A 15,977-nucleotide genomic window follows, 5' to 3' on the forward strand; every position below is an offset into this window, starting at 1 on the left:
AAGGAATGAAGCCAGAGTAGGCATCAGGGCCCCCGTCCCCACAGTCCGCAAAGCCAGAGCCTGAGCGGCCCTCCACTGTTGGGGGGGTGTCTTGGGACTGTAGGATGGAGCTGCAGGAGTCCCCGAGCACCCCGGCCTCCCCAGCCCAGCCTAGTTCCCCGGGGAGCCCAGCTCAGAATTCTGTGTGCATTCAGAAAAACCCTTTCCAGAAGTTTCTGCAGAATGGGAGCTTGTTCCCCCAAGTCCCAGAAGTCCCCAGGGGACCAGGCCCTGGACAAGGGTCCTATTTTGCAAAACCAGGCGACAGCTGCAGCCTCCACTGCCGTGCCTGGCTACTTCTCGTGTAAACCGGCCTCATCTGGAAGATTTCTCCCAGCCCAGAATTTTGGGTAGGCAGGCTCAGCATCTCCTGGATGCAGGATTTATGTGTGACATTTTTTTTTTTTTTGAAGCAAAATACACATAAGAAAACTCCCCTCCACCGTGGTTAAGTGTACGCGTCGGGCGTTAAGCACACGCACACCGCTGTACAGCCATCCCCACCGTTCCCTCCAGACCCCAAACTCTTTGTGTGGGTTTGCTCCCGGTCTCGGCCCCTGGAGAACCACGCGTTGTCCCGTGACCTCTGCCCTAGTCGGTATGTTAGGGTGTCATCATTGTGCAATAGCCCCACTGGGGCCCCGGCCCTTACATTCTCTGCCCTTAACCAACCCGCCCGCAGCATGGAGAGGTCCTGCCCCTGAAGATTGTCACCTACACTGCCGTGGCCTTGTCCCTGGCCGCCCTGCTGGTGGCCTTCGTCCTCCTGGCGCTGGTGCAGACGCTGCGCTCCAACCTGCATGACATCCACAGGAACCTGGTGGGGGCGCTCTTCTTCTCCCAGCTGGTCTTCGTGATTGGGATTGCCCAGACGGAAAACCCGGTGAGGCCTGCTCCTATTCCAGGCATGGGCGGCGGGCGGCCTCTGTGCGGCCGGGGGTGCAGGGGCTCCCCACTCCCCCTGCTGTCCGGGGCCGGGCAGGGCCTTGGTGCTGCCCCCCTCCTGGGGGTGCAGCGGGGACTGTTGGGAACACTGGGAGTCCCCGGCCAAGCTGGGGCTTGGCTCCCAGCCAGAATCTCCCGTAAGTTTGTCGTGGGAGCTGTGTCAGGAGGGCCGGAGTCTCTGTGTGCGCCAACTCGTTTTCCTGTTGCAGATGCTAGTGATTTCATGGGAATTACAGTCGTTCGTCAAACCCGGAGCCCTGTGGCCTGGGGACACGCTATGTCCGTGGTTATGGCCCTGTGGGCGGTGCCTCCCCTTCCGCACCGTCTGGGAGTCATGGCCCAAGTGCACCCCCAGCAATGGGGGACATATAGAATGGGCCCAGAACTCGGTGAGGGGCTGTTAGTGGGTACAAAGAGGACAGACAGGAGCTTGCTGAGATGCGGGGGAGGACCAGGAGGGGCGTGAGCAGGTCTCCGAGGGCTGGTCAAGTAGGGGTGTCTCGTGGAGCTGCCCGGCCACGTGGGCTCACAGGGCACCGTACGGGCTTATGGAAGTTACTTTGGCAATTAGGCGATTCAGGTGTTAGGGTGGACCTTGCAGAAAAACCCAAACCAATGTACAGACACGTTATGAGAAATCACCGGACAGTTTACCAGGGCCGCTGAGCATTGGAGACGTGTGTGTAAAGTCAGTGGCATTCTGGTGCAGCTGTGAAGTGATCAGATGTAATTTATAAAGGGCCGTGGAGGGGCCTCAGTGGAGATGCTGGCATACACCTCAGTAGGTTTGGTGGCAAGGGAGGACAGGGTGAGGTGCTGGCCCCCCAGGCCTGGCCGAGCCTCTGGGGGTGTAAGATAGAGCCCTGTAACATCAAGGGGAGGAAGGAAGGGGTGGGCCGGGGGCTGGGGCAAGGGCTGGGGCAGGGGGCCAGCCCGGGAGGTGAGGCTGCAGCACAGCGGGCATAACAGTGGCAAAGAGCATGTGGAAGGCGGTAGGCTTCTGGCTTGGGCAGTGCCTGGCTGGTGGCAGGCAGCCTTCCATTCTCACAAAGAAGACTTTGAAAATACAAGGTAATAACATGCGGTAAGGACCCGGGTGGAGGCACAGGCTTGGTGCCCAAGGCTTCACATTAACGCTTGGGCTCTTGGAAGCCTCCTGAGGCTCTGGGAAGTGGCAGCGCCCCTTCCTCCGGGGGAGGAACTGCCCGGATGGAGTGACCCGCCTGAGGGCACATTCACTGTGTGTGTGTGACGTGTCCTTCACTGATCTGTGACCCTCATAGCCCTCCGGAGATGTGAGGCCAGCTGACTGTCAGTCAGGCACATACAGGGACTCCAGAAGGTTCAAAGTTACTCCCATCTGATCCTGATCTCTCCAGAAGTGGGAGATGGGGCTTCACGCCTCGGGGGCCTGTTCCCACACTGCCACCAGGCACTGTTGGCTGTTGACTTGGCTTCATTTCTTCATTCCTCGTGCAGTCAGGACATACTGAAACCTATGAAAGCCTCAGCCCCAAGAAGCCCCCCTTTTTGGCCCGCAGAGCCCACAGTCCAGACGTGGATGAGTGTCAGGTGCCGAAATGGCATCACGGTGGCAGGTGGGCGAGCTGTGTCCGGTCAGGGAAGGGCCGCACGGCACTACCCACCTGTCCAATGGGAGGGGCCCAGAATCAGCTGGGGGACAGGCTGAAGGTCTGGCACGCAAGCAGTGCCCTCCTCCTTTTGCGGGCCGTGTCACACCACGAAGAGCCTCGAGCAGCTCTGCATGTTAGGAGGGTGATGCTGGCCACAGGGGGAGGTTAGAAAATCAGCCGGGGTGGTATTTCCATAGATCTGGTGGGTAGAATCGAGACCAAGACTGCGGACATGAGGAGCTGGGAGGATTGGGGCTCCTCAGGCCCCCAGAAGGGGGGGGGGGTCGTGTTCATGGGGACAGCACTGAGAGGCAGACATCCTGATGACTGCAGTGGCTCCTCAGCCATGACGCGTGGAGCCCCAAGCCCGGCAGGTGACACGCCCGTAGCGTTTGTCAGGCGCACAAGGGCAAAGCTCCTTGCAGCCCTCTGCAGCCAGGGCACTGGGCTGGGTGGGCCGGCAAGGGGCCCCTGCCCCGGCGCACTGCTCCCACCACGGTTTCTCTGCACCCAGCCGGCAGTCAGGTGCACCTCCACCTGCGTGCGCGCCCTTATCAGGGCATCAGACAGGTGAAGGCTCTCGGTGGGAAGCTGCATGACTCATTCCCAAACCCTTCAAGTGGGCCCTGGAGTGGTCTCAAGAGAGGGATGTGGAGTTGGTGGAAAGCCACTCCTTGCAACTGAACACCACGTTTGAACGTGGAGAGGCTGGCCGCTCATTTCAAGCAGTGACTCATCTGCCGCCTGGGAGGAGAGCCTGCCAGCCATGCACCGCTGAGCACAAAGGGAAGGAATCCTGGCTGTACATAATTCTAGGGTCTTGGCACCGCGCCTGGTTTTTATGGGTTTTCTGTAAACTCACAATCTCATCTCTGGGCGAGGTTTTTTATCTCTCAGATTACTGGCAGGTTAGAGTGATTTATTGTGCATTAGCGTTTGTCTTTGTTCTGTTTCTGGAAAAGGTAAGTACATTGAGCGCAAAAGTCTGTGCATGTACAGCCTCATTAAATTTTAAAATGCTGTATTTCTAACACTTCTTTTTTTTGTCAAAAGGTGGTTTTGTGGGTTTACTTTTCACATTACCGAAGGCAACCCACTAGCCAACCTCCTAACTGCTCTTCCTTTTCCTAAGCAGTGGAGGTTTGCCCGCAGGGGACCTGGGCTCTCAGGTGGGGCTCATCCAGCCCCAGGCACTGGGCCAGCCGCTCTGCCCGTTGTCGAGCACCATGCTTGCTTCCCTGCCCACGTCCAGCGCCTGAGGCAGAGGGGCGTTCTTCAGTCTTAACCCAAGATTTCGTTTTTCCTTCTGTTTGGGTTCCTGCTTTGGAGTGTATTTGTCAAGCGTTAATGCTAAGACAGTTCCTCCCCACATCTCTGGGGTTTTGTTTCTGGAGAGCGCAGCAGGAGGTACTCGTGTTCCCAGCACGCTCCACGTGGGGTGCGCTGACCTGCACCTGAGCAGAGCGGCTTGCGGTGTGGGTGAGGGTGCCGCCTCCTACCTGTGTCTGTGCGGTGGGTGGGAGCTCGGGCTGATGGGACAGCAAGTTCTGGACAGAATGTCCCAGGGTGGGGGTGGGGCTCAGCTAGGGGAGGAGGCATCTCTGCCCTTCCCTACTGGGCCACTCAGCTTCCCAGGACCTGGGGATCCTGCCCACATCCCCCAGCTGGCTGGCCTTGGGAGACCCTGCCAGAAGGCAGTGTGTGCGGCTGCTCTGGATCAGCGTGGACGGCCGTGGAGGCTGGACTCCCCGAGACCCCACAGTGTCCCCAGCCCCTGCCCGCCACTGCCTTCCTCCTATTCCCATGGCGCAGAGCTGGCCCACCAGAGCCACATGGCCAGGCTGCCGTCCCGCAGCTGCCCCGTGGAAGGTAGCTCTGTATTCCTGGCATCTGGTCGCTGGCCAGACGCGCAGGCCGCCTGGCCGAGGGCAGAAGCAGACACACACCCTCACCCCGCCCTTTCTTCGGCAGAAGATGTGAGGCTCCGTTAGCCTGGTGCGGGCACCGGGGCTCATTTCCCAGTGGGTCTCAGGGCATGGGACCCTTCCTCCCTTGGGCTACACCTGCTGCTCAGCAGCCTCGCATGAGGTTTGGGGCGGTGGGTGAAGGCGAAGGTCACCATCGGGGGGCCATGGCCTGAGCAGGCTGCCTCTGTAATATTTCTTAACTTTAAATTAAATACCAACATTTAAATATTTGGAACCATGAGATGAAAATACAGCTTCCAGCTTCTAATGAAAATACTAGAGTCTATGCCTCCCTTGGCCCCCAGGCAATGCCTACTGGTGACACTGATCTGTGTTGGGGGTGTCCCTGGGGCCTCATGCCCGTCCTCCATTCCGCACTGGGAGCCCAAGAGGCGGGACTGCTGGTCCTCAGCCACTCCTGGGTGAATCCAGTAGAAAAGAGCGACTCACCTGGCTTCTTTTTTCAGACCTCCATACCCGCATTTGCAGAGTGGCCTGATTTGGTCACTTCCTCCTGGCCCCCTGCCCCATGTGGCCTTCAGCCTGCGGGGCTGGCGCTGAGCTGGGCTCCCTCCCTGTAGTTCCTGTGCACAGTGATCGCCATCCTCTTGCACTACGTCTACATGAGCACCTTCGCCTGGACCTTCGTGGAGAGCCTGCACGTCTACCGCATGCTGACCGAGGTGCGCAACATCGACGCGGGGCCCATGCGGTTCTACTACGTCGTGGGCTGGGGCATCCCGGCCATCGTCACAGGTGAGGACGCCTGGAGCCATGGGCCGGGGACCCATGTGACATTGCCAGCACAGGAGCCCACGTCAGATACGCCCAGGCCTCCGGGTGCAGGTGGACGAGCTCTGTCTTCTTTACCAGCTGCACCGGCCCCCAGTGGAGGATGCCCTGCCCTGCGCTCACATCTGCACACACAGCACTGGCTGTGGGGGTGCCTCCTGTCAGGGGTGGGCTTGGGAGCTGGGCCTGTGTCTGTCTGTGACATCTGACAAAAACTCTATGTTTGCACCCTGTGTGCATGGATAGGTGAGTGAGTGAGTGTGTAATGGGTGGGCAGACGGCTGGATGGGTGGGCGGATGAGTGAATGATGGATGGGTGGGATAGACGGGTGATGGATAGGTGAGTGGTGGCTGGATGAGTGGGTGGGTGGCCATTGGGTGGATGGATGAGTGAGTGAATGAATGAGTGATGAATGAATGAGTGAATGAATGGACAGAACAGCAGCGCTTGCTTGGTACACTTTGCACCAAGTACCAGAAACTCCTAAGTTTGCTTCTTGTGGGGGAAGATGCACAAAGAGAGAGCCAGTCCCCCTTCTCGTGGGCCCTGGGTTCCAGGGACCCAGACATGCAGTCCGAGGCAGTGGGAGAAGGGGCAGCTGCTGCCCCAGGCCTTTGTCCAGCAGCCGCCCTGGGGTGAGAGCAGTAGGTTGAGTCCATCCTGGTTTCCATGGTAGCATCTCTGTGGAAGCAAACTGATCCTTAGTTGAATGACATGTGCACAGACACTGCTTCCAGTGAGGTCACATCACAGGTTCTGGGGGGCAGGACCTGGATGCATCTTCCTGGGTGTGTCCTGAACGGAGAGGAGGTGGTCACCGACGGCTACAGAGAGTGGCCTGAGCGGGGCCTCCCTAGAGGCCGGGTCTGCTCCAGGAAAGCCGCCCGGCGGAGGCCAAGAGGGGCCACAGCTCCTGCAGAGCCCCTAGACCAAACCACTCAGGGGCTTCTTAGAAGTCGACCTCCTACCACAGCCCCTGCCCTGGGTCAGGACCAAGGCTGGGTACTCCGTGGGTACAAGTGGGGTTATCCCCATTTTGCAGGTGCCATTAAGTGACTTCCTTGTCCACCCCACCCACGCCGTTGGCCCCAGGCTGACCAAAGCGGCCCCTGTGACCTGCTGGAGCGCCCCATCCTCCCACAGCTCCACCTGCCGGGAAGAGGCCCTGGGCAGGTAGGGGCCGTGGCTGCCCGGGGCCTGGCAGGTCTCCCCGCGGTGGGGCTGGAGGGGAGCTGCTAACAGCAGCCTCCCTGAGGCGCTTTTCACCTGTGTTCTTGCGATGACACCTAATCTGGGCAGTGACGCTGTGTCTCGAGGGACACGTTTTGAAATGCCACTGCCTTGCAGAAGGCTTTGGAGTCTAAATTCAGATTTTTCACATTTCTAACTTGCTATTGAAACAATTTTTTAAAAACACTTAAGTCTTTTGCAAAAGAACTAAGATGATTCCCGGGGAACTGGAGGCAGAGATGAAGGCGCGGCCAAGGGCAGCTGCCCCCCATGCTTTGTTTTCCTCTCCCCCTGGCTGACAGGTGGCCACAGTGGCTGCCTCTCCTGCCTGCCCACTCCTGTCCCGGCTCCACCCTTTGGGGCCACCCAGCCCCACATGGGGACCGCTCCCCATATGTCTGCCCAGCACCAGAGCAGAAGGAAGGGCAGGCTGTCTGGGCCATGGCCACAGCCCTCGTCTTGGGGTCATGGGTGCCTGTCCCCGCACAGCCCTCCAGGATCCAGGGGGACTGGGTGATGGGACCCTGTGCAGCTCTTTTGCTGTGTGCGCTCCTGAGTCCCACAAGGCTCAGTGCAGGATGCCCACAGGATTCATTCATTCATTCACCATGTGCCTCCTCATGCCAGGCTGTTCTAGGCCCAGGGTCAGAGCAGAGGCAGAGCAGCAAAGCACTTGTCTTCTGGGAGTCGTCCCTCCCAGAAGTTGAGTAGTAAGTTGAGGAGAGGTTTGGTGGCAGACCCTGCACTGTTGGGGGTGCCCAGAGCTGGAGGAGCAGGGATGGAGCAGGCCAGGAAGGCTTCCTGGAGGAACTGCCATTTGCACAGAGGGCAAGTAGGAATGATGGGGCGGAGTCCCTCTGGGGCCCAGCCTGTGTGAAGACATGAGGGAAGTGCAGCTGGTTGGGGACCAACCTGAGGCCAGGTTGGGGTGGAGGCGGGACAGGAGGCCACACTGTTCAGAGCATGGCCATGGTCATGCCACAGAGTTCAGCCTACAGGGCTGTGGAAGCAGCCACATCTGTCTGCTGGGGGTTGTGGGATATCATTGGAGGGTTTTAAGCAGGCAGTAGGGAGAGCTGATCTTTTTAGGATTTAAATAGGGAGAATGAGGGGTGCAGTGGGGCTTTGGAACAGCCCAGGACAGATGCGGAGGGGGCGTGACCAGGAGTGTCCAGTCACACCTGCTCCCTTCTAAGCAAGGCCTTTGCTGGAGTTACCCGACTTCACCTTGATGGGTCTGCAGCGGTCCTACTGTGGCCTGTCAAACAGTTGTTAGCACAATGGCTGTGATTTAGGAAATGTAAGAAACGCCCATTTGCTTAGCACTTGGGAATGGTGAGCAGTTTCTGGGTGTGTGTGGTATGTGGTGTGTGTGGTGTGTGGCATGTGTGTGGTGTCTGACGTGTGGCATGTGGCTTGTGCACACGTGTGCATGCTCCCAGGTGCTCCGAGTGTGCCCTGGCAGCTGGTCCCACCCCATCACCAGCCTCCTTGGTGCCCCATCTGCCGTGCAGCCCCCGACCCGGGTGGCTCCTTGCCCTTCCCTCTGAGGGGACCCTGGGGCTGTGGGGTCCTATCTGGGCAAGGCGGGGGATGCCCCACTGGTGGCCCCACCCACTGGGCTGGCCCTCACTCCTCCCCTCCTGTGGCCCAGGGCTGGCGGTGGGCCTGGACCCCCAGGGCTATGGGAACCCAGACTTCTGCTGGCTGTCCCTTCGTGACACCCTGATCTGGAGCTTCGCCGGGCCCATCGGAACAGTTCTAATTGTGAGACTCCACGATTCTCAGGGATGTGGGAAGCTGGGGTGCATGGGCTGGAGGGGGTGTCCTAGGCTGGCCGGGTCAGCAGCTCCTCTGAGTTGTCGGGTGGGGCGAGAGGCGCTCATCTCCAAGGCCTTGTCTCAGACCTGGGTTCCCGGGTTTCGGGCCACATCCGCGCCCCCCAGTGGGGCCCATACAGCAGGCTGGAGGTTGGGCCTAGGGCCTCACCCTGCCCCCTTCCGGGTCTGCTGTGAAGATGTGGACAAGCCACTGCCTGACCACGGCTTCATTCATTTCAGGTCAACACAGTCATTTTTGTCCTCTCTGCGAAGGTGTCCTGCCAGCGGAAGCGCCACTACTACGAAAGGAAGGGGGTCGTGTGAGTTGGTGCTCACTCTGCCTGGCCTGGGGCGGGCCTGACGGGAGACCCCCGAGTGTGCAGCTTACACGCCCGGCAGAGCCCCGTGAAAGTGCCCATCACCCAGCCTGGTCGCTGGCCTTCCAGAAGCTGCCACAGGGTGGGGACGACTGGCCAGGCCAGTCCAGAGGGCAGGCACAGCGTCGGCACGGATTGGCAGGCCACGCTGGGGGAGAGGCGGCCGCAGCTCAGCGCTGTCTGGGCTGTGCCAAGCCATCCAGGTCTGAGTAGGGCCATCCTGGAGGAGGGAGGAGGCTGGCGCGGGGAGGACCTGGCAGGTACCCAGCGGCAGCCCAGACCCGGGAGGGGTCATGTTCCGACCTGAGAGGCGGGGGGCTATGGGATCCGCAGTGCTGGGCGTCGGTTCTGCAGAGCGGGGCTCAGTGCCGCCTGGCTCTGTCCTCCACCCAGTCGGGTGCGGTCCCAGAACAGATGCCATGTAAGGTGCACTGTTGCTGACCCTTCGCAGCGGGGAGGCTGAGGCAGAGAGAAGGAAGCCATTGCCCGTAAGGCGCAGAGCGGGACCCTGCGCAGGGCAGGCCCTGGCCGTCCCTCCATGTGGGCGCCCACCTGCTGGCTTGCCATGGCTCAGTTTCCTATTTACTCATTTGCTTTCTGACGGGGCACCTGCCTCCGCCCCCTTCCCCGCTGACGGAAGCTCGCCCGCTCGCCTGGTGTGAGCCCGTGGCTGGCTCCTGGTCCAGGCCTAGAAGGGGTTTGGGAGGAAGGGAGGGTGGGTGGATGGGTGGACAGATGACGGGTGGAGGGACAGGGGTCACTCCCTGCGCCCCCACAGCTCCCGGCTGAGGGCCGCCTTCCTCCTGCTGCTGCTCATCGGGGCCACCTGGCTGCTGGGTCTGCTGGCGGTGAACCGCGACGCGCTGACCTTCCACTACCTCTTCGCCGTCTTCAGCTGCTTACAGGTAGGCCGTGAGGTCCTGGGTCACCTGTGCCACTTACTCTCTGAAATGCCCAGCCCCGAGTGGCCCTGAGAGGTCCCCGGGGTTGGGGGGGGGGGTCTTCCACCCAGTGTCCATCTGCGTCCTTGCTCTTGGGGCAAACAGGGCTGCACCATGGCCCTGGTGCCGGTGCAGCTACGGGGTTAGTGTGCAGCAAGGCCTGCCCCGTACGTCCCGTGAGAACGGAGCTTGTTGTCCCAGCGCAGCTCCGCCCAGGGCCTCCTAGGGACCCTGCTCCTTGGTCCGCCAGTCAGGACACTGTCCTTTGCTCAGCCAGCTCAGGGTCTCCCCTCTCCCCAAGAAAGCAGAGGCCTCTGGGAAGGGGAAGCCCTGTGGGCCCTGGGGGGCGTCTCCATGGCCACAGCGGCCAGGCCGGCCCCGAGCGCTCTCCACTCCAGACACTGCGGGCTCTGCTCTGCGCATCCTGGGGCAGGCGGGCGGGCAGCGTGACGTGACAGGACCCTGGCTTCCTTACGGAGGGCCGAGCCCAGCACTGACCCGCCGCCCCTCCCTCCAGGGCCTCTTGGTCCTCCTGTTCCACTGCGTGCTCAACAGGGAGGTCCGGAAGCACCTGAAGGCGGTGCTGGCCGGGAAGAGGCTCCACCCGGATGACTCGGCCACCACCCGGGCCACCCTGCTGACGGTAGGAGGAGCCCGGGGGCTGGGCTGCCCTGCTCGCTGGGGTCATGGGTGTCCGCACCAAGGGGGCATCACTGAGCCAAACGCAGAGGCTGGCGTCGAGCCTGATGCCGGCCTGCGGCCCCGGGAAGCGAGCGGGTTGGCCGCGTGGTCGGACCAGAGCCGCGGCTGTGGGGCGAGCCTGTCCTCTGGCCACGGAGGGTTTGGGCGCTGCTGCGAGGGCCCGGGGAGGGGGTGGTGCTGGCTGGGCTGTGGGCGGCGCCTGGGCCCGGCCTCTGCTCGCTGCTCACGGCCCCTCCCCTGCAGCGCTCCCTCAACTGCAACAACACCCAGGGCGAGGAGCCCCACGTGTTCCGCACGGCCCTGGGCGAGTCCACCGCCTCGCTGGACAGCACCCTCAGGTCCAGAGGGGCCCCGGGGCAGGGGACGGCGGGGGCGGGCTCTGGGGGCAGAGGCGGGCTTCGTTCTCACCCCCGTCCGAGGCATGAGGCGATGCCTTTCCCTAGTGCTCGTACCGTTCCTGTTGGCGAGAACCTTCCAGAGCCCCCTGTGGCCGTGTGGCCCAGGCAGGAGGTGCTTGGCGACGCCGGGTGGCTGTGTCATGTGCTCCCCTGAGCAGTGGTGCTGAGCCCACCCTCTCCACCCTCTCTAGGGATGAAGGCGGCCAGAAGCTCAGCGTGTCCTCTGGGCCGGGGCGGGGTGGCCACAGGGAGCCAGATTTGTCCTTTGTCCCCAGGAGCACCAAGAAGCCCCACGGTATGTGTTCCCAGAGGTCATCTCCCGGCAGCCCATGCGTCTTGTGGGGGCCGTGAGCAAGGGCTCCTTGCTGCCTCCCACCTGTCCCACGGCCTTCTAGGTCCCTGAAGAACGTACAGCCTTGAGGCATCTGCTCCCACGTCACATTCCCAGGGTCAGCAGGGACCCAAGTGCCCCCAGCTGTCCAGGGCCCGGATGGCTCTGCTCTGCTCTTCGCAGGAAGCCCCAGCCAGGCCTGAGCCCCCATCCCTCCCGTCTACCCTACAGGCCACGATTCAGACTCGGACAGTGAGCTGTCCCTGGATGAGCAAAGCAGTTCGTACGCCTCCTCACACTCATCGGACAGTGAGGGCGACAGGGCAGAGGCTGAGGACAAATGGGACCCGGCCCGGGGCCCAGTGCATAGCACCCCCAAAGGTGAGTGAGCTGGGGCCCCAGATGCAGCAGGGAGGATGGTGGGTGGGAGGCCGCTGGCCACCGCCCGCCCACACCCAGGCAGGGAAGTGCTGGTCTCGCTGGGACCCCTCCCTGCGAGGATCCCACGAAGCTGCCCCCGCCCTCTGCTGTGAGTCAGCATGAGGCTCCCAGGTGTGGGGGTGCACCTCCCTGAGCCTGGCTTTCCTGGCCTGGAGGGGTGGCCCTGTCGGTCTGGGGGCGGTGGATGGGGCTCCCCATGCAGGGGAGGTTTGGAAACTTACAGGGGGCAGAGTTCCAAGTGGCGTGGGGGCCTCCCTGCTTGTTGAGGGCCACTCTTGCTCCCCAGCCGACACCGTGGCCAACCACATCCCAGCCAGCTGGCCCGAAGAGAGCCTGGCCGGGAGCGACAGTGAGGAGCCGGGTGGGAAGCCGCATCTGAAGGTGGAGACCAAGGTCAGCGTGGAGCTGCACCTGAACGCGCAGGGCGGTCACTGCAGCGAGCGGCCCCAGGACCGGGAGAGCGGCGGTCTGCCCAAGCCTGAGGGCGTGCTCCCCGGCCAGCCCCCAGAGCAGAGGAAAGGTGCTTGGGAGTGGCGAGGGTCTTGCTGACCCCGGGAAGTTGGGGTATCAGGAAGTTCCTGGGCCTGAGGGAGGCAGAAGTGGGGCAGACCAGGGCAGAGGCTGTGGGGCCAGAGGGGAGCCATGCGGGGTTGGGTGGGCTCAGGTGGGACGCAGGTGGGCAGAGCTGAGGGGTCAGGTCTGGGGTCCAGACGGGTGCCGTGAGAGCAGGGTCCCCGACAGAGCTGGCCCCACTCCCTGGGGCTGCAGGAAGACTAGCTCAGATGCGCCAGGTCCCGTCCCACTCCGAGGCCCTGCAGCCTGGCCGTGACCTCATTCTCCCCGCCTCCCAAGGCATTTTGAAAAACAAAGTCACTTACCCACCGCCACTGACCGAGAAGACCCTGAAGTCCCGGCTCCGGGAGAAGCTGGCCGAGTGCGAGCAGAGCCCCGCGTCATCACGGTCATCCTCCCTGGGGTCCAGCGACGGGACCCGCACCCCTGACGGCGCCATCACCATCAAGACCCCGCACCGGGAGCCGGGGCGCGAGCACCTCAATGGGGTGGCCATGAGCGTGCGGGCCGGGAGCGCCCAGGCTGCGGGCTCCGACTCGGAGTGAGTGGCCTCGGCCCTGTGGGGAGAGGCAGCAGGGGAGGCCCCCAACCAGCTTCCCCCTTTGTCCCCGTGGAGAGGATAGGCACCCAGTACAGAGAAGGGCAGTGGTCTGGGGCCCGAGCATGGAGAGCCCAGGCAGAGAGGCCTGGGGGCTGCAGAACGGGCCACGAGGGGAAGGGCAGTGGTCAGGGGAACCAGCGAGAATCAGAGCAGACTTCCTGTCCTGGAGGCCACTGCAGGTCAGGCCCTGTGGGGGTGACACCAGCTGGGGCCCTGAAGTCCTTCCCAGCCCTGAAGTTCTAGGACGTGAGACTGTGCCGGCCTAAGCATTTTATAAGCATCATCTCCTTGGCCAGGACCAATGCTACCCCCATTCAGCAGCAGGGGTGCCCACCTGCAGAGGTGTGGAGCTGGGGGCCCGGCTGTAGCCAGGCTTGCTGCCCTCTCCCACAGCTCCCCTCTCCTTTTGACTTCCGATGGAGGAGTAAAGAACGGGAGCCAGGTCTTCTAGAATGGCCTTCCTAAAATGTAAAGAGTGAGTTTGGTTGCTAAACCTGGTTTCCACTGTCCACTGCGAGGCCAGCTGTGTGGCCACTCAGACTGGCCTGGCCCTCCAGGTGGCCTGGTTATCAGGGGTACAGGCTTGACCCCCCCTCCTCTGCCCTCCAGTGGGCTGTGTCCGCACCTAAGCTTAACTCTCTTTGGAGCCCCCAGGTATCCCCATCCCCCGAGTCAGGGGTTTGGACCCTGCTCAGCTGCTGGCTCCGTGGGCAGCAGGGCCATCCTTGCTGACCCTCTGCCTGCCTGATGCTTCTTCCCGTGCACAGAGGCAGTAATGAAACTTCAATTTGAACCGTCAGGAAACCGTGAGGCCAACCGGTCGCCTCCACCAGGCCTCTGTGCTGCCACCCGCCCTTGACCATGGAGCTGGAGCGGTCCCAGCCTTCCCATGATGCAGGCCCGAATGGTGAGGGTCCTGCAGCGGCAGCCTCTTGACTGGTGTGACTGATGGCCCAGACATGGCTACCTCCAGAGCCTGGGGGCCCATCTGGCCCTATGACAAGTGCCAAAGGCCACAGGCATGAACAGATGTGGATGCCTGGGCTGGCACAGCTTGACCCTCAGACTGCAGACAGAGCCAAAACCGTGCACTGGCCTGGCCAGAAGGGGACCCAGCATGGCAGCTGGCAGGGCCTGAGCTGGCCGTGTGAGAAGACTTGCCAGGTTTCCGGGATGCCAGGCGCAGCCCCGAGCCTGAGAACAGCCACCCATGGAGGCATGCCCTGCACTACAGGCCCCTGGTCGGAGGCCCCAACAGCCCTTTGCAGAGGCACCCACGTCTTAAAGCAAACTCCTTTGTCAAGAAGGTGTAGATACTTTTATATATTGTATGGAACTCTGAGAACACAAAATCTGTGTATATTTGGCATTTGTATTGATTCTGTTGATACTGGGAGATTGTGGGAGGATCTCTCACTATTTTTTATGTAAGGAAGATTGCACAGTTGGACTTGAACGTGGCATGCATTGATGCAACTGGCATCCCAGCAAGTCAGCGGTGGGGAGTGCAGTGCAGTGAGGTGGAAATGAAGTTGCCAGAGGCCCCTCATGCCGCTTCTGGCTGCTGAGCAAGGAGCCCGTGGGCATTACACATGGCCGCCTGGATTCTCAACACACTGGTGTTCTGAGGTTTGCCCTCAGCCCCCATCTGCCTGGACAGTTGTAGATCCGAGACTGGGCGACCAGGGACTGGGCAGGACTCACGGAGGCCGCTGTGGAATGCAGGTGCCACACACTGGTCACTCCCTGGCCACCCCACCCCCAGACTGGGTGCAAATTGAGGGCCTCCCTGGCTCCTCCCAGCAGGGTCCAGTGGTACAGCAGGTGGGGAATCCTTTGTCCCTCTGCTCCTGTTCTTGGTGGGATTTTAAAGCATTCACACGTCCTGATTCAGACAGAGGTTTGAGGTCTTCCAGGATGTCACATTCCTTCCTGCCAATTTTCTAGCTCTTTTAGCCTCAGGATCTCCAGGAGGCTGGGGTCCCACCCCCGAAGTCTGACCAATTACTTCATTTTGCTTCAAATGGCCAATTGTGCAAAGGGACAAAGCCACAGCCCCACTTTTCAATGGTTACCAAGCCGTTTTTTGGAAACTCACACCAAGGACTGGCTGTGACTGTCCCACTGTGGGCAGCTGGCACTGCGTGGCCTGAGGGGCTGTGGAATGGGGCCCAGAATTATTCAGACACGATGTGTTTCTTTTGTTCTTCAAATCAGGTACCCAATTAAGTTAGCACTGCTGCTTACAAATAGGAGAAACCATAAAATACCACGAAAATCAAGTGCAAAGATTTCCAGGCTGTTGTTATTATTCTGGTGAAAATGGGAGGGTGTTAACGGCTACATGAGGAAAAGCGTGCCTGGTACTGGTCTGAGACCACACGCTTAACACAAACGAAATGAGATCCCAGAGCCCTCATGCCGGAATGAATTATAGATGTGCCTTAACAGGTGAGTGGCCTTTTGAAGATACAAAATCATCCCCAAATGTTTACCACTGATGAGACGTTTTCTAAGTAAAAAAAGGTGAGTCTTTGAACTTCTTTTTCATATTATCACTTACCTTCTGCAGCTGGGCTTTGCCCTTTGAGGTGCAGTAATTTCATCAAAACTGTTACCAAAAAAAAAAAAATGGTTCAATAAGAAAAATGTAAACCTATTTTTGTGATTTTAAGACTTTATGAAAGAGCTTAGACACTGGAGATTTTTTTTAAACAAATGTGTATTTATTAATGTTCAGATCACTGGAATTACCACAAACAAGGAAAGTCTGCAATAAATGAAGATGTTTGCATTTGTACCGCTGTGCTGGACCCCCATCCACCTCCCCGCCCCGTCCCCTAACGCAGCCTGGAAGGGACAGAGAACAGGCTGCTGATGGCAAGCCCGGGGCAGGAGGGAAGGGGTGGACGGGCTCCATCCTCCTCAGGCCTGCCAGCCGACATGGGCAGGACCTGTGTGGGGCTTGCTGAGACCTTTATAAACCTGTCTTTCACTCGTGTAAAAGCACCAGCTCCAGGTCCTCTCACGATCAACAGTTGTGGGGCCCAGCAGCTGGGGTGCCATGTGGGAGAAGGGCAGGGGACCACGTGTCCCACGTCTCAGCTCCAGCCCCTCTGACCTGCCCTGGGTCTTCTGAAGGTCACCGGAGGTACAGCTCTGGGGCCTGCTGGCCCCCAGGCGCT

The 15,977-nt window shown here is 60.7% G+C and overlaps 1 protein-coding gene across 3 annotated transcripts in view; it reads left to right on the forward strand.

The window, feature by feature from the left end:
• CELSR1 (cadherin EGF LAG seven-pass G-type receptor 1) overlaps positions 1–15,592 on the forward strand; it is a 126,710-nt gene extending 111,118 nt beyond the window's left edge. For 2 of the 3 annotated variants that reach the window (XM_036906600.2, XM_036906602.2), the window contains exons 24-35: positions 722–922; positions 5,167–5,341; positions 8,263–8,375; positions 8,669–8,748; positions 9,584–9,710; positions 10,264–10,389; positions 10,692–10,786; positions 11,038–11,141; positions 11,409–11,558; positions 11,905–12,138; positions 12,471–12,732; positions 13,560–15,592. In XM_036906600.2, coding sequence (XP_036762495.2) covers positions 722–922; positions 5,167–5,341; positions 8,263–8,375; positions 8,669–8,748; positions 9,584–9,710; positions 10,264–10,389; positions 10,692–10,786; positions 11,038–11,141; positions 11,409–11,558; positions 11,905–12,138; positions 12,471–12,732; positions 13,560–13,584 — 1,692 coding nt within the window. In that variant the 3' untranslated portion in view covers positions 13,585–15,592. The remainder of the gene's footprint in view (positions 1–721; positions 923–5,166; positions 5,342–8,262; positions 8,376–8,668; positions 8,749–9,583; positions 9,711–10,263; positions 10,390–10,691; positions 10,787–11,037; positions 11,142–11,408; positions 11,559–11,904; positions 12,139–12,470; positions 12,733–13,559) is intronic. The other variant, XM_036906601.2, reaches the window with a different exon arrangement.
• Positions 15,593–15,977: the final 385 nt, after the last annotated feature.

This window comes from Manis pentadactyla, chromosome 10 (assembly GCF_030020395.1).
Source record: "Manis pentadactyla isolate mManPen7 chromosome 10, mManPen7.hap1, whole genome shotgun sequence".
Classification (NCBI taxonomy): domain Eukaryota; kingdom Metazoa; phylum Chordata; class Mammalia; order Pholidota; family Manidae; genus Manis; species Manis pentadactyla.